At 43.9% G+C, this 22,224-nt stretch overlaps 1 protein-coding gene across 2 annotated transcripts in view; it reads left to right on the forward strand.

Moving 5' to 3' along the window:
* Window positions 1-22,224, forward strand: part of ITGA2B (integrin subunit alpha 2b) — a 462,084-nt gene that overhangs the window by 175,463 nt on the left and 264,397 nt on the right. For both annotated transcript variants that reach the window (XM_069634280.1, XM_069634281.1), the window contains exons 5-8: window positions 1,693-1,742; window positions 14,578-14,623; window positions 15,747-15,869; window positions 15,976-16,020. In XM_069634280.1, the coding sequence (XP_069490381.1) occupies window positions 1,693-1,742; window positions 14,578-14,623; window positions 15,747-15,869; window positions 15,976-16,020 (264 nt within the window). The remainder of the gene's footprint in view (window positions 1-1,692; window positions 1,743-14,577; window positions 14,624-15,746; window positions 15,870-15,975; window positions 16,021-22,224) is intronic.

A 22,224-nucleotide genomic window follows, 5' to 3' on the forward strand; every position in this document is an offset into this window, starting at 1 on the left:
ATCGAATTGGCCAGGTATGGAGTGATTGATCGTGGCGCAATATTCATTCAACTAGGCATATATAGTGCGAGCAGAGACCGGGGTTCTCCCAACTCCCTCACCCAAGGCCTGGGGCAGGACCGGCTCTGGTAAAAGCCCTGGTAGGTCTCCTGCTCCAGGGTTGGAGGGGTCCTTGTTCCCCCTAGACAGGGTGCAGTTTCAGACTGTGGTTCTGCAGAGGTTTTGCTCAGTTTAGAGTGGCGAAGGGGAGAAGGCTTGGGAACGCCCATTCCAGGCCAAAGTCCGCTCTCTAGCTCTTTGCAGACCCATGTACTTGGAGGACTTGTTGTCTTTGGATACGAGGCCCGGAAAGCTTGAAACTAGATAGAAGGCAAAAAAAAGTTTGGGACAACCCCAAACCTGCACCGGCAGAAAGGGAAGGCATATGATCCTCACAGGGAGTGCATAGATTCACACACTGGGCCTCATTACGAGTTTAGCGGCATGGCTACCCACAAACTCGGGTCCGGGTCCTGCAAAATGGGAATTACCAGGCCATTACGAACTTTGCGGCCCGGGTAATTCCCATTCGCGGGACCCGTAGCCGGTACGTCCCCATTCCCATTTGAGCCCCCATAGGGATCAATGGGAATGGGGAGGATGCTAACAACGGACCGTTAATGACGGGTCCGTTGTTAGCATCCTGTTCTGCTAGTGGTTGCCGCTCTGCACGTCTGGTCTGGACAGGCGTACAGAGCGGGACACGCTGCAGAACTCGTAATGTGGCAGCCCGGTATGAACGGTGCCGGTCACTTACCGGCACCATTCATACCCTGGCCGCCACAGTCGTAATGATTGTCTCCAAGGGCCCGGAGGCCTAACTACCTGCCTGGTGGGAAACATCTTTGTTTCTTGCAGACCACCAGCCTGAATATTGTCATAATTTTGTGCTATCACAGCCTCGGGCAAGATCCCTCTTTTGGATTTCAAATGTCCACTTGTACAAAGGCCTTTAATAAAACGATTACTATTTTGAGAATACTTGCTCATGGCCTTAAATAAATGTAAACTGAACACTTGCAAAAGGAAATGACATCCATTAGAGGCCAAAGATGGGTACCAGAGCATGTTAAGGTGTAGGATCTAATAACATTTGCTTTACCATATAAGTATAAAAAAGCAGTAACTGTAAATGAGAAACAAGAACACAACATTAAGATTTGTGGTAATTTAAGTGAAGACAATACAATCCAGTGTTAGGTTGTAATCTAAAAAGAACCAGGAGGCCTGTTATATGACAAATGCCAAGGACAAAGGACATTGTCAGGAGAGGCAGGGGAGGGGATGGACAGCCAACAGACCTAAATATACAAGTTATTATAAGAGACCAAACTGCCTCTTACATCTCCAGTGTGTCCTTTCTCATGTGGGATATATTTCCCATAGCTGATCATATAGACATGCTGGTAGTCCATACCTCACACAATGGTGTAATTGTTTATCTCAGTTATCCTACATGACAGTGTGTTGAGGTTCTATCTTTTTTCCATGCTGTTTTCGAGGAATGGTAGTGGTGGTCCTTTTGAGGTTGACTGTGGTCTTGCTGGATCTAGCCTTCTTAGGGGGAAGGTCTCAGGCAATACTGAGTGTATGATATCTATCAATGTTATTCTCAGTTTGGATGAATTGACCTTTTCTTGCCTTTTTCTGCAGGTAATGACAGACGATATTGTGAGGTTGGTTTCAGTGCAGACATTACTGATGTGAGTATTTGGTACCCAACTCAGATCCAACGGTTTCTTTTTAGGGGCTTATAACAGTTCTGCCCCCAGTACATTCTAAGTATGTTCTCTCCTATTTCTGCCTTTTCGTATCTCCTACACTTCTACCCTTTCCCTTATGATGAGGTTAATGTTGAAATACCACAAACTTGTTAATTGTGAAACTGGTTCAAGGCCTCTGATAATCCAATTAAGCCTCTCCTCACAATCTTTCTTGTGTTCTTTTCACACTAACTCCCCACTCTTCATCGGTACCCTCATCCTTTACTCACCTTCCCTATCATTACTCTTTCCATGCCCCTTCCCCTCCATGTTTCTGTAGCTTCATGTAGTTCCTCTTTTACTGCCAATTTCCAACTCTCCCCTTTCCTCTTCCGTGTACAGACAACATTGGAGAGAAGGTAGAATTTTAAATCTCTAGATGTCATACCCTCTAAAACATGTTTACCAACTTCATATGTGATTCCAATTCCTTTAATTTGTCTGAGAAAACTACAGTGATCCCCTCCCGCTTTTTATCCGATTCTTTGATAAATCCAACACCGCTGTGTTCAAAATTGTAAGAAGGGTATTGGGCGCCATTTTAGGTATGCTAAGCTCCATTACCATCCCAGCCCAATTCTGCAATCCCAGTGAGCTTGCTGCTGTGATTGGGTCTTCCACTCCCCTCACCAAAAACCTCCAATGGGTTGTAGCAGGAACATCTGGTCGTGTTGGCTTCGAAAGAAGCTGGTGGTAATTCCGCCGGACTTCACATAGACTCCAGAAAGAGGGGGTGTCCGCCGCCTTACTGCCACTTGTAATCCTGCGGTAAAACTATGGGACCTAGTCCCACCAAGTGGCGGTAACTGGAATTCCATTTGACAGTATTTCAGTGAATTTACAGCCAAAAACAAACAAACTTTTAATGAGGCCCTATGTTTCTCTTTATGGATTTCTTGCATTGTTACAACTGCAGACATGTGAAGTGTGGTTAGAGTACTTTGGGCCTCATTCCAGGTTTGGCGGTGCAGGCAAAAATAGTTATAATGCAGTGGCAATGGTGTCACCACATCATTACCACACCGCCGAACTATGGGTTTAGAGGTAAGGTGCAGATAAAACCTCCAGCATAATCCTGGAGGTAATTCCTCTGCCTTACTGCCAAAAAAGACCAAATTGGCAGAATTACTGCAGTAGTAAATCCGTTTAGTGGTATTTCGGCACATTAAAAGCTGAAATACCACTAAACTTATAACAAGTCCCTTATAGCTTTTTCTTTTGTGGCTTTAATGGTACGATTACAATGTGTCCATGATGGACGGATGGCAGTGAATGTTTTTCTACCATGTTTTGAACTTTTTACTCGTGCACCTCTGCTGACGACCGAAGGATAATCATTGCAGCTGACCAGCATTGCCTCCAGCCAAGTCCTGCTCCTCTGCCTGATCTCAAGAAGGTTCTCATCTGTGCTTCGACCCCTGGACTGGTGGGAACAAACATCGTGGACCAGAAGAAACACACTAAGGGACGCAGTCACAGATAACAGCAGCAAAATCAAAGAGGACCAGAACACTGCACCGCCCACCCCCCCTAACCCCCTGCCATGCCCAACAACTAACGTGATCAACGAAGAGAAGGATGCCCAATCAACAGACAGATTTAGGGATAACACCCGCGTGTAATTCATGCACCAATGAAAACTCAGACAGGTAAAGCATTAAAACCTAAGCATCACCCTAACTTGCCCACCCACACAACAAGGGATGCCCAGTTGAGCACCACTTCCTCAATTTATATTAACACCAGCTGCACACCCATTCAGCGGCCGACTGCACAACAGATCTACATCCAACTGCCACAACCAACGTGAACAAGTAACCAGGAATACACTAGGTACAACCAACCCTTTGCCACCTAACCCACAGGGGAAGTCAGCCTCCAGGCCCGGGGAGGAGGCAAGATTGGTCAACGAACCACAACCAAGAACGTTGGTAGATACCATCGAGCTGCAACTAAAGACGGACGCCAGAGGCATCGTCAAACCGACTCACTTACTAAACCATTTCCTCCCTTCCTGCTCCTCCAACATAACCAACGCCACTACACATGACTAGGGGCTATAGACACTACACAAAAACACACTGAGTATTGATCTAATGTTCACACCCTAACAACTCTCTAAGACTCTACACTAGAGCAAAGACTCCTGTGCATAGTCCATAAATCCATTGACTGTACACACATGCACACCAACATTATATTTTCAAACACCTAAAAGTCATCCGAGACTCCGGACCTCTTATGGATACAACTAACCAGTGCACACAACCACAAACCCCACCCTAACATCACACGACACACACACCTAACTCAAACACTAGCACATATCCAAGACACTGAGTCCTACCCACACGGTTACAACACGCAGGGCCTTCCGAATCAACTCCCACATGCACGACAACGCTGACAGACACCAGTTCCTCCTGGTTCTGAACCTATCGTATCATCCTATTCCCACTAACACATCCAGCCCTCTTCTCTTGCAGAGCCATGTCAGCACCTGGAGACTGCTCTTGGGTAGTAGCGGTGCATGGTATACATCAACATAACATAATAGTGTTGATCCCTGTTCGAGGACATGTGCCTTTGGAGCCTTCAGAAGTGTCCCTGCACCAACCAGGTGGACAGCTCTCTCCGGGGCTACTTAGCTGCATTCTTTTGCTGTTCAGAGTGCATCCTTGGAACTTGGAGGATGTTCAGTTTGTACTATAAAATACCTTCTCCTGCAATTTCAGCATTCTTGCGTCAAACCGAAGCCGTGCAGGACCTGCTCTCTTGTTAGTTCATTGAAGAACGCTTGTTGCCTCCTGACTGTGGTGACTCCTGTTGCAACTTGTCTTCATTACTCCCTGGAGATGTTGTGGTGTTGCCTGCTCTGCATAAGTCTTCATCTTTCCTTCCCAAGGGTGTTCAGCTGGAAGGTGCCTGGAACCAAGATTCAAGCACGGCGACCAAGTGACCTCTGCGCCGTGACACTGGGGACGCCCTGGACCAGACAAAGCACAGAAAATGTGTTCCCAGCAGATTCCAGAAACTAAGTAGTGGTCTCTGGAGAAATCGCAGACAGGGAGTAGGTTAATATACCTGTTTCTTTTCCCCTGCTACATGGGCGTAAAGTCCTGTCCCTTTATCTCTCTTTCCTGAATTGGATTGGTGGTGATCTTAGTGAGTGAGGTACTTATCTGAACTTTCCTTATCTTTTTTGGAACTTTGAGTTGCAACCACTGCCATCCTCCAATCACATAGTAAACCTACCCGAAAAGTATAACTTTGGAACTAATGACTTACTAAGTGCTAGGGAATTATTTTAGTGTTGCTCTAAAGTGCTCTTACTGTATTTTATGCGTCTGACTAATTGCCTGTTTTATATTGATTTTGAATCCTAAGCCTTTTCGATCCTCTTCTAGGGGTGAATGGTAGACATGTAATAGTAAGTGTGTGACAGTATTTGCTTAGAGGTTTCATTGCTTAGTGGGTATTTTAAAGGCCTAGTTAATCATTGTATAGTTATGTGTTTACCTATCTAACTGGAATTATTGTCATGCTCTGTGTGGACTCATTGTAGCCCAAGACCACTCTCACACTCATTCTGAGTCTAAGCCTTGCCGATCTTGATTGGGTTTGGTTAGACTTCTGTGCCTTTTATGTTCACCATAATAGGTTGGCGTCCCAAAATCCACCCCAAGGTTGATAATTAAAATTCCACTTAATAAGTATAGTTGTTTGTATTGTCTAAACAGTTATGTATGTTGTGTGCGTATTGTTTTTATATATATATTCATGTTTTGTATAGTTTCAGTGTATGTCTATAAGTCTTTATCTCTCTAACTTATTGTTTTATATGAAGATGAATAAATACAACCGAGGTCAGTTAATACATCGGAGACCAGTGAGTAGTGCAATGTGGTCACTGTTATGCAGACTGTAAATTATTGGATTAAACTTGTTAATGTAATAGATTTTTGTTTAGAGTTTATCACAAACAGATATCTTGCATATTTGGAAATGTCCGGAGCGGATGCAGCCCTTCAATACAGTAAAACATTTCTTTAGATTGGACATTGTGTGGGGTGAAAAGGTGGGCCTCTTTGATGGTCCCTCTCAACACCGTACCCCCGTAATGCATAAAAGGGTCCTACTTATTTTGAGCAACTTCTTTTGAGAAGTCTTCATTGTGGCCATGCACTTTTGTTCAGCCAGAATTCAACCAGTCTTTTTCTAATGAGGGTGCCCCTCATGCCCCTAATCCTTAACCCATGCCATACCTCCCCTCATCCTACCACCCCCTACTTTCCTATCCCCGCAACCCACAAAATATTGTGACAAAGGTGAGTGAATTGTGTTTGCACATTAAGACCACCTTGGGTGACTGGGGGAGGTTTGGGTAGGCATATCCAAGATTGGGAAAGCAGACTTTCCTGATTTGTCATTAATTAAAGACCCCAATCTAGTTCACTAGACTCATCCTGTGTATTTTACATGTGTATTTTGTGTGTAATGAAACCCTTGAAACTAAATATATTAGTCTTGGATTAACCCGGTGGAATCACAAAATGTGATCATTAAACAGAAGTCAACACCACACTTCTGTACATTAGGCATTTGAATATAAAAAAATATTATTTTAATAAATAATCATTAAAAAAGTGCATAGTTGTGCAGCACCGATCGACCAAAGTACTGATTGGTCCCACAACAAGAAACGAGAGCCATCTGGGCCGTGGAGATGGTTGAAAAAGGTGCTAAATCCAAACCCTCAAAATGAACAACGAAAAGGCTCAGCGACGCCAACCTCAAACTAGCGTCTCAAATTTCTCCCAACGAACCATCCAAAGACTATCACTATGTGCTCATGGAATACGAGGGGCCATGAGCATCTGACTAAATCAGACGCACTTGATTTGAGTTCATTCAATATCATCTGTCTTCAGGAGACCTGGTTGATGGATAAACCAGTGCTCAACAGGTATGAAATGTACATCTCCCCAGCGGTCAAAGGTATTTTTGACAGACCATCGTCAGGCCTTTTAACCGCAATTAAAATTGGCTCAGGTATCTCCATTAAAAAGAAAGTGGCTGAAACCTATGGTATGTTAGCACTCCAAACAGAGTGGCATCACCTAAAGAACACCTTGAGGGGCAAAGTGAAATCTAATCTAGCTATTATCAATGTCTATTGGAACCCGCAGAGAACAAGTAACACAGAATTTTGCGATGCCATCGCGGAAACCCTAGACACATTTTCGATTGAAATGGCCACGGACTACATCATAATTTGTGGAGATTTGAACGCTAGAGTTGACCAACTCTCTTCTTCCATCCATCTTTTCCCCTCCTCTGAGAGAGGTGCGTTGTGATCCAACTTTATGGACACTAGAAATTTCCATAACGTGGCAACTGCTCGAGGCCAGCTTCCAGCGATCCCAACTTGGGAATGAGCGGAAACCTCAGTGATGGTGGACCATATTTTCATCTCATGCTGTCTCCTGCCCTTTGTAGATTTCTTTGAGGTTTACAGAACCAAAGCCAGCGATCACAACTTGCTGACAATGGGCATCATTCCGACCCTGGCGTTAACCAAGGCGTATTTTTCCGACTCCACCATGGTGAATGGCGTAATTACCGCCCCATTCCAAGGTTGGCGGGGGCGGTAATTCCCCATTCACCATGGGCCCTTCCCCATTCCCATTTTTGCCCCATAGGGCTCAATGGGAATGGGGAAGGCGCTAATTACAGCACGGTAAAAGCACACGTTAAGTACCAACCCGCAAAGGGAACTCGGAATAGGACGGTAAGGGTTTAACGGCAACGGTCTTGTTACCGGTGACCGTTTACCCTTACCGCCCTACTCGGAATGACCCCCAATGATTCTTGAGTCAGCAAGTATCCCCAAAGAAACCTATACATCTGAGGTGGAGTTATCACGGAAGTCTACGCAAATTCAACTCACAGCAACAAATATCAAGGAAATCACTAAAAAGTTTGATGAAGAAAACACAAGTACTACAGACTTATCAAACAGACCAAACTATATCCCATTCTTCCTGACACATAGGAAACAAGGCAACCGTATTCCATCAAAAGGAAATGGCGTTCACGAGTACGATATCCAACTGGTCATGAAACGAAGAGAATTGCGCAAATTGAAGCGCTTAGCCAGAGCCTCAGACAATAGTGACCAAAAAGATATCGCTAAAGCGGCAACAAAATCATATAGATCATGGCTAACACAACATAAAGCTATCATGTATCAAAATGACGCAAAGCAAATGCTTAAAACCTTAGCATCAAAAAACCCAAGAGAATTCTGGGTCTTAATCAAAAACAATAACAGCGAGACAAATAACCAACTGTCCAATGTCGTATCGGAACTGACTTGGATAACTTTCTTCACATCTCAATCTGCACCTCTACCCCAAACTCCAAGTAATCACACATGTCGTACAGTGTCAACGCGGTTAAATCTTGCAGATCAAGAAGAGATCCTGGCGACGATATTGAAAATGAAAACATCAAGGGCACCAGGACGCGATGGTCTAACTAACTTAGATTTAAAACAACATCCCGAGGAATGGTCCGCCTTAATAACAAAAATTTTCAAGCAATGTCAAGCCACTAAACAAATCCCTAAAACACGGACTGATGCGGTAATAGTGCCCATTTTCAAAAAGGGTAACAGAGATAATCCGGCAAACTACCGTCCCATAGCCCTTCTTGACATCATGGGCAAGATCTTTGCAACTCTTCTTCTAACCACATTCCACAGATGGGCATGATTTGCTCCCTGCTCGGACCAACTCCAAACGGGCTTTGTCAAGAATGCAAGCACCAGTATAAACATCATGATTCTTAACCTCATAAAAGAAAATGTAAGCAACGGTGCACCAAAAGTATACATAGCATTCATAGACTTGACGCAAGCTTTTGATAAGATCAGCCGGCAAAAGCTGTGGGCCAATTTATCCAATTGGAACTGTCCTGCGGAAATCTTAGATCTGGTGATTGCACTGAACACGGATACAAAACTCATCTAAATAGGCAAGGAATGCTATCGGGTCAGTTTCCATCGGAACGGGGTGTGAAGCAGCGATGTCCGCTTGCGCCGGCCCTCTTTATTGCATTTATGGGAGATTTCCAACATACACAACCAGCGGTAAGAGCCTTTCCTCCCAAAGTGGGCAATACCCCAATATCTAGATTGTTCTATGCAGATGATCTGATTAACCAATTTGGCCAAGTACATACACGAAAATGATCTGGAGATAAACACTGCCAAATCCAAAATCTTGATTATGGGGAAAAGTCGACCAACAACTTCAGACAACGGACTCTGGTACTTGAACAATACAAGTAGAGACCGTCGCTAGTATAAAGTACTTGGGAATAATGATTGACTCAACAAGATCGGAAAAAGCAATCCATCTAGTGCTGTGGGCCAAAATTAAAACTTTGACAACCCAAGCTAAACTAGTATACCGGAAATATGGGAAATTTTCCCTAATACCTGCAATTAAATTTTACAAACAAAAGGGGGTTCCATCGGTAAGGACGCAGCCTTAAATATCCACAATACTATATGGTCGAAACTGGAAGGTTTCTTGTGGAAAGCCGTATTAGGCCTTCCCAAATCGTCATCAATTACAGCTATCAGACGTGAATTGGGCCTGCTATCGTTGAAAGCATCAGTCGAACAAAGTCAGATGAGACTACTTCGGGAAATTATTTTACCAGACACTCTTCCGATTTACAAATTGATCCAGGCAGAACTTAACCAAGGACGCTGTAACGCACTGAACAAATGGGACCAAAAACTCACAAAAAAGCTGTCAGACTTGGCTTGCACATCTGAGGATCTCATCCAAAATCCTAATAGGATAAAGACAAAAATAGTCCAAGAAGACTGGATCCAAATTGGTGAGACAACAATAGCAAACAAGCTATTTGCTCATTTACCCCCAATAACAAACAAGCTAAATCGACCTCTGAATTACTGTATAAAATTTCCTAATAAAAGACTGCAGAAAATAGTTATGAAAATGAGATTCAACCAAATGCCAACTGAAGAAATCATAGCTATCCAGACTAAATCAGTATCAAGAACTTGTAGACTATGTGCTGAGAGTGAAACCATAAGACACTTACTTTGAACTGTCCTAAAACCGCATTTTTGCGTGATGCTTACCTGCTACCCTTGATGTATGACGTATCGCTTTGAGAGGAAGACACATGGTGGTGCCGCCTGGTCTCAGGTGAAAAAACTAAATGGTCAACGGCGGCAGTAAAGATCTTGGAAGCTGCACTTAGATTACCAACAGACACTGCCAATTTAGCCAGTATGACTCACTGTAGTTTGACTCTTGCGTGTTGTGGCAAATAATGGCTTTTCTTTTTTTCTTTACTTCAAATATGATTCGTTTTCTGTCTTCTTATCTGCTCTTTACTCTTAGCACTGTGTCCTTTATGTGAAACAACTTCTTGTAAAAATCAAATTGATCTTTGATTATAAACAAGTAAATACAAAAAAAATAAAAAAAATAGTTGTGAAGGCAGGAGCACCTAAATGTTTTTTTCACTTATGTGCTTCCCTGTAATACTACTTTGTTCAGCTTTCACATTTGGGTGGAAGCGCAAATATTTTCTGAAAAAGTTTTTCTTATTTTTGACTGTCTTCTATCTACGTTTAGTTTGTCACCTTATCCTCCCTTTTTGGTGCTTGCAAACCTTGGGCTTTGGTTGCATAACGCCTGTGTGTCATCCATCCACCCACGTCTCTCCTCAGTAGTGTTTGCAGTTTGCTAGGCCTGTCTTTTCCAGTACCTCCTTCTTTGCCTCCTTTTCCATAGTGTCTGCCTTTGGTGTATCACATCTGCTGTCTTCTAGCCCATAATCTTCATTAAGTCCACCTTTTCTGCTGAGTTTCTCTCTTTGTATCTTTTTCCTGTCTTCATATTTTGGCTTCTTCCTTTACTGTTTCCCTTTTGTCTTCCCTCCTCTGTCCTCCCCTCTGTGACTTCTCTTGCCCTCCCCCTCCTGATGCTTCTCTTTTCTCCCTTCTGTCCTCCCTGTCCTTCGTGTGTCTATTTCTCTTTCTCTCTAACTTCCTCCTCCCATTCTACTTCCTCGTCATCTTTCCTTTCTATTTGTCCAATCACCATCGTGTTATCTTCCTTTGTCTCCTTCCCCTTTGGTTTTTCCCCCTCCGTCTTCCTGTGCCCTCTCCACTCTCATCTCTCTTGACTCTCCTATGCTTAGAATTTAATCTTTTCTTCTTTTTCTACCTCCCAGCTTGTTGGGTCTTCCTCTTCCTTCTAAGTAGGATCATGTACCATTCTACACAGCACCCTTCTGTTCCACCAGGTTCTTTCCTTATTTACTCTGTTCCGCGCACGTCTCGCGTGCCTTAGTTCTATTCCATCACTTTACCAAATCAGATGTTTTTATTAGCGTTGCTGCTGGCTTTATAGCATTTTGTGATGTCTTGCATGGTTTGGTGTACTCTTTGTTAGTGGTAGTGTGTCAAGTTGCTACCTGCCTTCGTGTGCTTTATGCTCCTTGCTCTTGTGCAGAGGGATTGCTTTTGGTAGCCTGCCATGACTATCGGGATCTGCCTGCCGGTGTGGTAGAGTCAAAAATCACAAGCAGCTTTTATAGTTTCTGATCCCTGGTCCTAGATTTGGTGGTTTCAGTAGCCGTTTTCTGAAGGCTCCATCATTTATCATGTCAACATCTTCTTTCTCACTGGATCTCATAGTTCTGGCTCAGGATGGTCAGTAACAAGTCCCAGTTATACCATTCCCGCCCAAAGCCAGATGCCTCAGGAAAGGGCTTGCCCATACCCAATCAGATAGGGGAGTTTCGTGTTTTTGTACTGACGTCACTTCTACGAATGACTTCCTATTATTTATGTCAACTGTCTGACGTGTTTTGCATTTTCGAGAGCAAACTATCTTTGCATTCTTCTTAAGGCAGACGTTTATGTTGGATAAATCTTTGATCAGCTAAAACAGCCCAAAATGACCTCCATCTTTTCCGTTGCATTCAACCAATCTTTAAAATCCCCATTTGTCATTTCCTCTCGAGTCGACGCCTAGCTGGGCCTAGGTGGAGTAAAAGGCGCCTACTCCTATCTTAGATTTCAAAGTATCTTAGTTTATGAGAACTGTCATCAACTCTGCCATCTCCACATTTAGTAACTCACGACCCAGCAATGTTTGAATGCATAGCCTGCAGGATGCTCTCACAGCTTGTTCCAGAACCTTCCAGTCCGCAAGCTCAACAAAGTGTACCTCGTCTTTCTATATGTCGAATCACCAGAGGTGTTTGTCATACTAGCTGTAGGGGGTGATGGTAGACACTTGGCATGTGAGTTCTCCAATCATTCCTTATGAGGGCTACTTTTGGCTGCTTGTGGATTTAATTTGATGCTCCCTGCTCCTGTCAATCTGGGCAACAGGTTGGTAGGCTTTGCCTGCCCATTCCCTGCTGAAAACTGAACCAGATCCTCCATAAAACATCCCAAATCATAGGCAGCCACTTCCCTAATCACCACCCTTATTTGGCTAGTGATGACCTGCACCTTCTGAGAAATTCAGGGCACCTATTTGTTGCTCCCATTTCTAGAACACTGCTCGATTTCAATTTACTGCAGCTCACATGAAGATTTCTTTCAATGGGCACCTAACGTCAGTGTGACACAGCTGCAGCATGAGTACATTTGGCGACACAGGTCTCCGCTTCTCTGCTAAGACCTCTCCATCCAATTTGATTCCATCCTGTTAAGATACCCAGAGAAATGTGGTTTATTTTCCATTAGCACCGGTCTTTATTTTAAAAGACATATTCGATAATGTAGGCATAGCCGTGAAAGTGTGCTGATCCATTGAAGGGCACAACCTTGTATTTCTTTGTCGTATCAGGTAATATTATCCCCATATATATGATCGCCGTAAATAATATCGCCGGGAAAAGGTCGCTGCAATATTATATGGGGACAGGGGCAAAAAAAAAGTTTTTTTTTAAAAAATAAAAAAATTAAGTTTGGGGTTTGTGGGGGTGTCCCCTGCATGTTCCATGCAATAATGTCGCCACAAAAAACGGCAATTTTTCAGCGATATTTTTGCATGGCGAGATTTTTGTGGCGACATTATTCCATGGAACCTTCTTTGTTCTGGGATACCGCAGGCAGAAGAGAGTCTGCTTTCTCCCATAGGAGTGGAACTAGTTTGGGAACAGAATCCGGTTGAATAGTAGAAAGGGATGTAGCTTCTGGGTGTCTAGCTTTGGTGCAAACAGGGCTCTGATCCCTGCCGAAGAAGGGAAAATTATTGTCATCTGGGATTTAGGGTGTTCCTCCAACCACAAAGCTTCTCTCCCGCTCTCGTGCCAACTCATGCCCGGTAGAGGTGTATACATGCACGGATCTGGGATTTCTAGTCCCAGTGTTCTTTTTGCGGCCTGCCCCTGATTTGCAGACTGCTCCCTACCCTCTGTAAATGGGCAGCCCTGTTTCTCTTTTCCTGGCTGTCTCTGCATGGGGAAGACCTCAGCGGAACCACCTTTGCTGTTAATATGTTGTAGTAATGTAGCCCGCAAAAAGAATGCCACAATGAGATGAGCGGGCACCTAGCAGATAAAATCGAGGGAGCTTGTGTTAGATACATCTGCATATTATCCTGGTGGTCTGTCTGGGTTGGAATTTCTTAGCTGTGTCTTGGAGCTGAACCTCGTGTGCATTGCATTGCATAGAGCTCCTCCTTCCAAAGCATCAGCGGCTGCTCTCTCAAGGAGGGGATACTGCAGACTTCTTCAGCCTTCAGCAGCCAGATTGATTCTCGGCAAAATTAAGAAGGATTTTGTTGATTTCTAGAAACTTTCCCCAAGGGAAACCTCTGCTTAACTTTAAGGCCAAGCCATTTTGAAAAATGGCCTCAGCCTGATACTATATCCTTATACCTTTGTACTTTATTCCATCTTCTGGACCAGCGGAGATAGTTTTCGTACAGTAGATTTTATTTGTTTTGCATACTATAGTTGACTGACTTTTCCAGTGTTTGTGTCTTGACTATACACATGGCACTATCAACTAGGGGATTCTTTGGTATTGGAGTTACAACACTTCAAAAAGGAATGTAAACTTCTCTCACATGTAAGTGCAGGCCACACATGTGCGCTGAAGTCTCATGCATGGTGCAGAGGAACCGACTGGAGCAGGCCTACAGCTTGATACCCTAGCTCTGCCGTAGGCTCCACAAGATCCACTGGGAGACTACTTTAGGGCCAAGAGTGAGGCCAAGAGCTGCACTTCATGGCAGGCAAGCCAGCCAGGCTCTTAACGAGCCCTGCTTCCCTCCATGGGAGTGCTTGTTGGCCGCTGATGGTTAAAAGAGCAGCTCGAACCTCACCTAGGCTAGAGTTGCTACCTGTTTCTCTAGTCCACCCCCGTTATTCCAGTGGTCTGGCCCACACGTCTAGGGCTGGGGTCTGCAGAATTGGGCTATGATCTGAAAAGAAGGGGTCCATCCCATTACAGCCTGCCAAACGGTATTCTCCAAAATCCAAGAAGTCGGCCATTTCCAGTAACAGCAACTCTTACGTGGATTGGCCTACTCGACTTTCTAAGTATCTCCCGCTTCCATCTGATGCTCTTCTTGTGTCTTATTTGCTGCTTATTTCCCTTAAACTCATCTCACCTGGATCCCTGCCTCCTTTCCATTGTTGCCATTCTCACGTGTTACTTATATAGGACTTTCTGATTCTCATTATTTCCCATTTGCAGGACGGGACACTTCTCCTCGGAGCCCCTGGAGGATATTTTTTTGGAGGTGAGTTTCACTTTTGACAAAGGCCTCTGATTTCCCCTTCAGGGGGGAAGTGTGATTGCCTCTGCATAGGTTGGCATATTCTCTCGGCCTTCTGATGCTGATCTGCACCAATCAGTGATTGTTCGCAGGCAAGTGGGTACCCTTGGAAAGGCCTGTGGACAATCCTAGTTGTATCTGTGCCACGCTTCGAGGCCGCACAGAGGAAAGAGAGGGATAAACAAATTCCTTTCTTTTCTTCCTTGCAGCAAAGATCCTATGCCACCCTCCCTAAGTCACACCACTAGCCGTTCTAGGGGAAACCATATGTGAGGCTATACCTAGGCACAACTGTTTTTCCCTAGGGACTCCACCTGTGATAGGGTGGCGCAGGCTCTGCCAGGGAAGACTCCTCAATCTTCTTTTGTGAGGAGGCTTGCCATGATTGTTTGGTCTGCAGTTCTGGGTTGTGGAGTATTCCCATTCCCATGGGGACTCCATGTAGACAGTGATGAGCTGTTCCCAGACCCAAGCACAAAGGTGAATTGGCGGATGCGTGAAGAAAGTAAGAAAGCCTTCCTCTGATTCGTATTCTGCATTTACTTAAAGGAGAATGAGGGTGAAAGGGTGGAATGGGGGGGTCTCATAATTTGGCAGCTTGAAATGCCAATTCTGTACCATGTTGACTATCTATTCGGTCTTACTCTGCATTGAGCAAGTGCAGACTATGGAGTTATTTGGGTATGCAGTGATAAAATCGCCGAAAAAATGTCACCTGTAAAAATAATCGCGGCAAAAATGCTGTGGTTTCACCCGTTAAATGTGTACCCCATTACACAATTTAAAGGGAGCAGAGGTTGCGGGGGTGTCTCCTGCTCCCCTTAAATGTTAAAATGGGTACGGGGGTTGCAGGGGTGGCCTTTTTGCCGCGATTGTGTCCACGATCATTTTTGCCGCGATTTTAACACATGAAACCGTCATTTGTCTAAAGTGCCACCTTGTTAAGCAACCATCACCCAATCAATGCCTTCTTATGGTCTGTCTTTGTGGGGGTCTATTCTCTATTAGCCCTGTGTCCTGGCCGCATGGGGAGGAATGAACTGCAATGCTTGTACATTCACACGAGTTGTCTGGTGTCTTTACTCAGGAATGGTTGCATCAGTGCAGTTGTCTATGTTTTCTGGCAGCTACAGCAGCTACGATCCCTTGAAGCAGGTGCAGCAGACGATTTCCAAGGACGTCAGGAGCATCTACAATGATGCCTACAAAGGTACCGTTGCCTCGTTTCCATGTTGGCCTTTTTACGTTGAAGCTGTGTTCTACTGCGTGCTTGGTTTCTGTCCTCCGTGGCATAAAAATCCATCTTTGTTTTGCAGGATACTCTGTGGCCTTCGGCGAGTTCACTGGAGACTCTGTGCCAGGTATGCCAGCTGTATTCTTGCCTCAAGGTCTGGTAGTGTGGCCGCATCCTCTCTGGGGATGCTATGTTCAGATGGCAACACAGGCCAGGGCATAAGTGGACCAGCCAGTCTATTTAGCTGACACTTTTTGAAGCTGGAATGATGGAAAAACTGGGGCAGTGTGGAAAATAAATTAGGGTTTTGTGTTCAGTGTCACAGGGTTCTATCGGGATAGTGCAAGCGTTGCTCTTGGTCCTCTAAATCATCCTCAGTTTTCCAAGAGCGATGGTGGACAGTGGAATGAATGGGGAATCTTCTTCCGCGGAGGTGCTGGATCAGAGTACAATGTACTTTGTTGCAGAAAGATAGCTGTAGAGGTTAGCTCTAGTAAAAAAATGTTTTGGAGATGTCAGCATTCATCATACATTTTCATTAACTTAAATCAACAGTGGTCTGCAACCTTTGGCTCTCCAGATATTTTGCACTACGACTCCCATCTGCCCGATTCGGCACAGTCAGACTGTGTAGAACTCTTTCGCAAGTCCTTTGTATCTGGGACTTGGGGTGGCAAGTAGGTTGAGGCAGGCATACCTCAAAGGTTGAGGTGACATACATGACTGGTGGACCTTGGAGAGTGAGGCAGGGATACAGCCACGCCGAGCCCGGGCATGCTCCCGCGTCGGCCTGGGTCTGTTGAAGAGGCTGCAGGGCGGGAGGGTGGACCCTCCAGGGACCACGATGCCACTACGGCCCCACAGCCTCTGATGGTGCCCCTCTCCGGGCTACACTGGATGAGCCCCCACCGTTGGTGTTCTTTGCCGGCGTCTGCCTCACCACGGCTGAGGCGCTGTCTGCAGGAAGGGGGCCCGGGTGCGCTCCCGCATCGGCCCGGGCCGGCGTATGTCTCCGCTAGCAAGGACGGGGGGAGCAAGGGGGACACGGCCTCCAGCGCTCCCCAGGCATAGGGCCGGAGGTGTGCCGCAGCACCCACCAAGTCCTCTTCCAGCCATCTCCCCCAGCGGAGCCTCAAGGCAGCACTGCGCTTCAGAGAAGGGGGGGCGGGGAGAGGATCGTCCCGCCGAGATCCAAAGTCGGCGGACCCCCGGGGGGGCCGGGACCACTGCAGCACGTTGAGGGCCTCCTCCGGTGTTCAAAGTATCGTGCGCTGGAAGCGCGCTGGCCCCGCCCCCGCGATGCAACAGGCCGCACAGTGGTCCCCGATTGGCGTCCTCCTCTATGTCGCTCAGTGGAGGGGGAGGGGCGGGACTCACACGCACTTTTCTCTGCAGTGGGGGCACCCCCGGAGGCCGCTCCAACGCCTCTAAACGTTCTGGTATCTCCTCTCACACTCCATCATTAATTGGTGGGGGTCACTGTCCACGAGGGCGCTTGTATCTGCAGGTTTCCCGGGGCCATGTGGGGAGCATATAGTTTAGGCAGCAATCTTGCTCGCGCCCCCTTGTGGTCGGGACCCACCACCTTAGGTTTAATATGGGGTTGAGAGACATTAAAATGGCAGGAAGCCATAACCTACACAGTACAAGGATCATAGTGAGTATTTAGATAATATCGTGTGCTATTACAATTATATACTGTTTATTTGGATATTCTAATACCTCAAAGCAACATTTTAAAAATACTGTTTATGATCTACAAATTTAAATTAAAATTGGTAAAGTCTCTTGAATAACTTTGGACATAATATTGAGAACAAACAAAAAATTATTTGAGTCGCAGAGTCAATGACAACTGCATAATTACAAAAGATTATTTTCTGACTCTTTGGCAGACAAAATAGCGGCAGCTGTATGACAAGCGACTGAACACCAAAACAATTAGGGCCATTGCCCTGAGAACAAGTGAATGTCTACAGCACAAACATTTTAATTTATTATCACAACTTAATCTCGGGCTGATCATAATGCCTTGGATTGTTATATCCACAAATAGAACGAGGAAACTCATGACAATGTCTTAATCTTTCGGTCTAAGGGATCAGGAAGCGGATTTATTATTTTTTAAATCCTCAATATCTAAAGATATATCCAATAATGGAACACAAACAAATTCACGCAAAATAATCTTTGAAAGATTCGGAAATCTATGTAAAAAGGAACTCTCCAAAAGGTGGGAGATAAAAACTTTCAAGATCTATTTGAAAGTTAGATGAATACCAAGGGGTTTAAGAATATGCATTTTTCCTACATTTGAATATTATGTTAAAAAAGCCCTAAATCAATGGGAACAAATGTTGACCCATACATCACAAGAGATGGTACAAAGAGTGATAAAATAAGCAACCAAAACTCATGCATGTACACTTTCAGAAATAGAAGTACTAAAGGAAGAGATAAAAGCATGTAATGTACCTGAAATCACATTTAGAAACTACCAAATTCGAGATGAATAACTGCAACATTTTACACCTGAACTCAAGATCAAAAAGCAGAAGAAATTCCTTCGGGATGAACAAGACTATACAAATAAAAGAATATATACATTTCAAAAAAACTTTGATAAAATAATCAACACAAGAATTAACAACTCACAGAAAGTGGTAACTTAAGAATTAGAATCATCCTGCTCATCATCAGATGCAGAATCTTCAGCTAGCGATAGTGATAAAGAACCCAATACTGAACATGGATCGACTGAAACTATGGCAGATTGTCCTTTTTTAGAAGAACTAATGAGATACAAATCAGGCACAAGACGACAAATGTTTCAAACAAATCCTACAAATTCAATGAGAAAACCCTACATAAAAGTAAATACCTCAACAATATCACGCAACACAGGAGAGGCAAAAGGGCAGGGGTAAAGTGTAGAAGAAGACCAAATAGGGTTCATAATAAGGTCACGCAAAAACAAGATGAACAAGTAGATTTGGTTCTGAATCTCTCAAAGATGGAACCCTCTAGTGAACCTCGCTCTGCTCTCAATAAAGGCATGTCATATTGCCCTAACAGCACTTATGATTACCTTGTGATAAATGTAGACCTACAAACTAAGGAAGTATTTTGACACACAGGTGAATTCGCCTGTCTGGGAAGAGGAACCACCCATTTCTTCCATTCTGTGGATCTGGCAGAAAAAACAATCACCCTTTTACATATAGCAGGAACAGATGACGAGTTCACATTCGAAAGATTCATCTCAGAACAGGATATTGACATCTTCTTAACTGAGGAAAGCAAACTAAAGTCAAAATCCAAATTTATACCACAGTTACTGTCAGACAATGCCATTGATCTATTCAATCAGGAGGCAGTTACGGAAGATCTAAGAAAACTGTATTTGAGCAGCACCAAATAAAAGTCAAAACAAAACCTCACAACTGCAGAAAGAAAAGCTTTGGTAGAATTAAGAAAAACAAAGATATTATCACTAAATGTGCAGATAAAGGAGGGAAAATAGTCCTCATGAACAGAGAAGACTACATTAGAGAGGCCAACAAAAATCTCAACAACATAGATTGTTACAAAAATCTCATATCCAATCCACTAATGAACATAAAAGATGAATGGCAAAAGCTTAGTAAAAACTGGCATCAAATTGGACTGCTAAATGGTGATGAACATCACTACATGAATATGCAATATCCAATAATGGCTACAATCAACTTTTTGCCTGAAATGAATAAGAAATACCTCAAATTTCAGTTATTCAGACCAATCATAAACGGTATAGGATCAATTACAGAAATAATATCTGAGTACATAGACACACATTTGAACCCCCTTGTACAAAATCCTGTTTCATACATCAAAGATACTAAGCATGTCATATAGCAAATTGAATCGATCATGTGGCAAAAAGACTACAGGCTAGTAACTATGGATGTAACCGCATTGTGCACCTGTAGAAAGCATGATACAGGTATTGAAGCAGTTGAATACTTCTTGACATCTAGATCCATTTCCTATTCAGAACAGAACAAAATGATTTACTTTGACCAACAATATCTTTTGTTTCAACAATCAAATCTATAGACAAGAACAGGGGACAGCAATGAGTGCAAAATATACACTCCATATGCAAATCTCTTTATGGCCCACTTTGAGTTGGAATATGCCTGGACACACAGTGCCTTCACTAAAAGAGACAATATAATATATTAGGGCTGCTTCATTGACGATATCTTAATAATATGGAATGGAGATCTTAACTCGTTGTTAAAACTCACTGACTACCTAAACCAGAATAAATACAATATAAAGCTGACAATGCAAGAAAGCGTCACCAGGATTAATTTTCTAGATTTGGAAATGTATGTGCAAAATTATCAAATCTGCACAACAATCTTCAACAAACCAACATCAGGCAACAGCATGTTACATGCCTTCAGTAATCATCCTGCACACACAATACACAATATTCTTTATGGAAAGTTTGTCAGGATTAAGAGAAACTATAGCTAACATTTGGAATATGAGAAGAAAATAAAGCTAAGCATAACCAAATTTAAAGCCAGAGGCTACAAATGATCAATGCTTCGTAAAGCAAAAACAAGAGCTGAATGCAAAGACAGAGCGGAACTACTAGTGAACAAAGTAAAAACACCACCAATATCCAGCATTGAAAGAACAACAAGACTGTTTACAACATATAGTACTGATCACCACCAAATCAGAAGGATAATGAGAAAATACTGGCATATTCTACATCTCAACAATACAATATCAAAGAATTTGGGAATTAGTCCTAAAATAACCTACAGAAGAGCAGCAACGCTAAAAACACTTATAAGCGCTCTGAGGCCTTTGGGCATGCCGCCCCTTACCTAAAAACTAAAATAAATTAATAAATAAGTTCAAGTTTTATGACACCGAAAAAAAGGACAACAGGCACGCTACATTCTTTATCGAACATCCCAGATATAAGAGAAAATCATAGATGTGGGAATTGCAAAATGTGCCCGCAGATTATGGAACACATGGACTCTATTCAATTACCAAATGGAGAGAGTTGATTTATATTAATAACTTCATCAATTGCAACACCAAATATGCTGTATATGATATCAAATGTCATTGCGAGAAATGTTACATTGGTAGTACTATCAGAACATTTAAAGCGAGAATAATGGAACACATGAGAGCTATCAAGAATGGAGATCTCAAGTATCCTCTTGCTACTCATCATAATATGGTGCATGCAAATCAAAACATTGAAGACTTGAGGTTAATTGGATTTACAATAGTGCAGGCCCCATTACTAGGAGTTTTACAAAGGTAGCGGGCGCCCCTCTCTCGCAAGAACAGACATGATAACCTGTTCAGTGGTTATTAACCACTTGAGAGTTCGCAGCCACTGCTTTTACTCACTGTGCCTTTCACAGATGGGAAATATCCATTTGCATATCAGTCTTTGTCCTGCCCAGGGGCAGTCCAGCACCGAAATACAATGGCAATTCCAATCTGAACGAGAATACCATCAGCAACCCCATACACGTGTTTCACCCTTGTTGGGGATCATCAGTGAGGTGAAGCTGATGCCTCTCTAAGCACAGTGAGAGGGAGACCACGTCTGGTTGCCCCCAGGAGACCTAGGGTTACCAATCCCAGGTTCCTTAAAAAATAGTTTTACAAAGGTAGCGGGCGCCCCTCTCTCGCAAGAACAGACATGATAACCTGTTCAGTGGTTATTAACCACTTGAGAGTTCGCAGCCACTGCTTTTACTCACTGTGCCTTTCACAGATGGGAAATATCCATTTACATATCAGTCTTTGTCCTGCCCAGGGGCAGTCCAGCACCGAAATACAATGGCAATTCCAATCTGAACGAGAGTACCACCAGCAACCCCATACACGTGTTTCACCCTTGTTGGGGATCATCAGTGAGGTGAAGCTGATGCCTCTCTAAGCACAGTGAGAGGGAGACCACGTCTGGTTGCCCCCAGGAGACCTAAGGTTACCAATCCCAGGTTCCTTAAAAAATAGTTTTACAAAGGTAGCGGGCGCCCCTCTCTCGCAAGAACAGACATGATAACCTGTTCAGTGGTTATTAACCACTTGAGAGTTTGCAGCCACTGCTTTTACTCACTGTGCCTTTCACAGATGGGAAATATCCATTTGCATATCAGTCTTTGTCCTGCCCAGGGGCAGTCCAGCACCGAAATACAATGGCAATTCCAATCTGAACGAGAGTACCACCAGCAACCCCATACACGTGTTTCACACTTGTTGGGGATCATCAGTGAGGTGAAGCTGATGCCTCTCTAAG

The sequence above is a fragment of the Ambystoma mexicanum genome, chromosome 13 (genome assembly GCF_040938575.1).
Source record: "Ambystoma mexicanum isolate Mex_15411 chromosome 13, UKY_AmexF1_1, whole genome shotgun sequence".
Taxonomy (NCBI): domain Eukaryota; kingdom Metazoa; phylum Chordata; class Amphibia; order Caudata; family Ambystomatidae; genus Ambystoma; species Ambystoma mexicanum.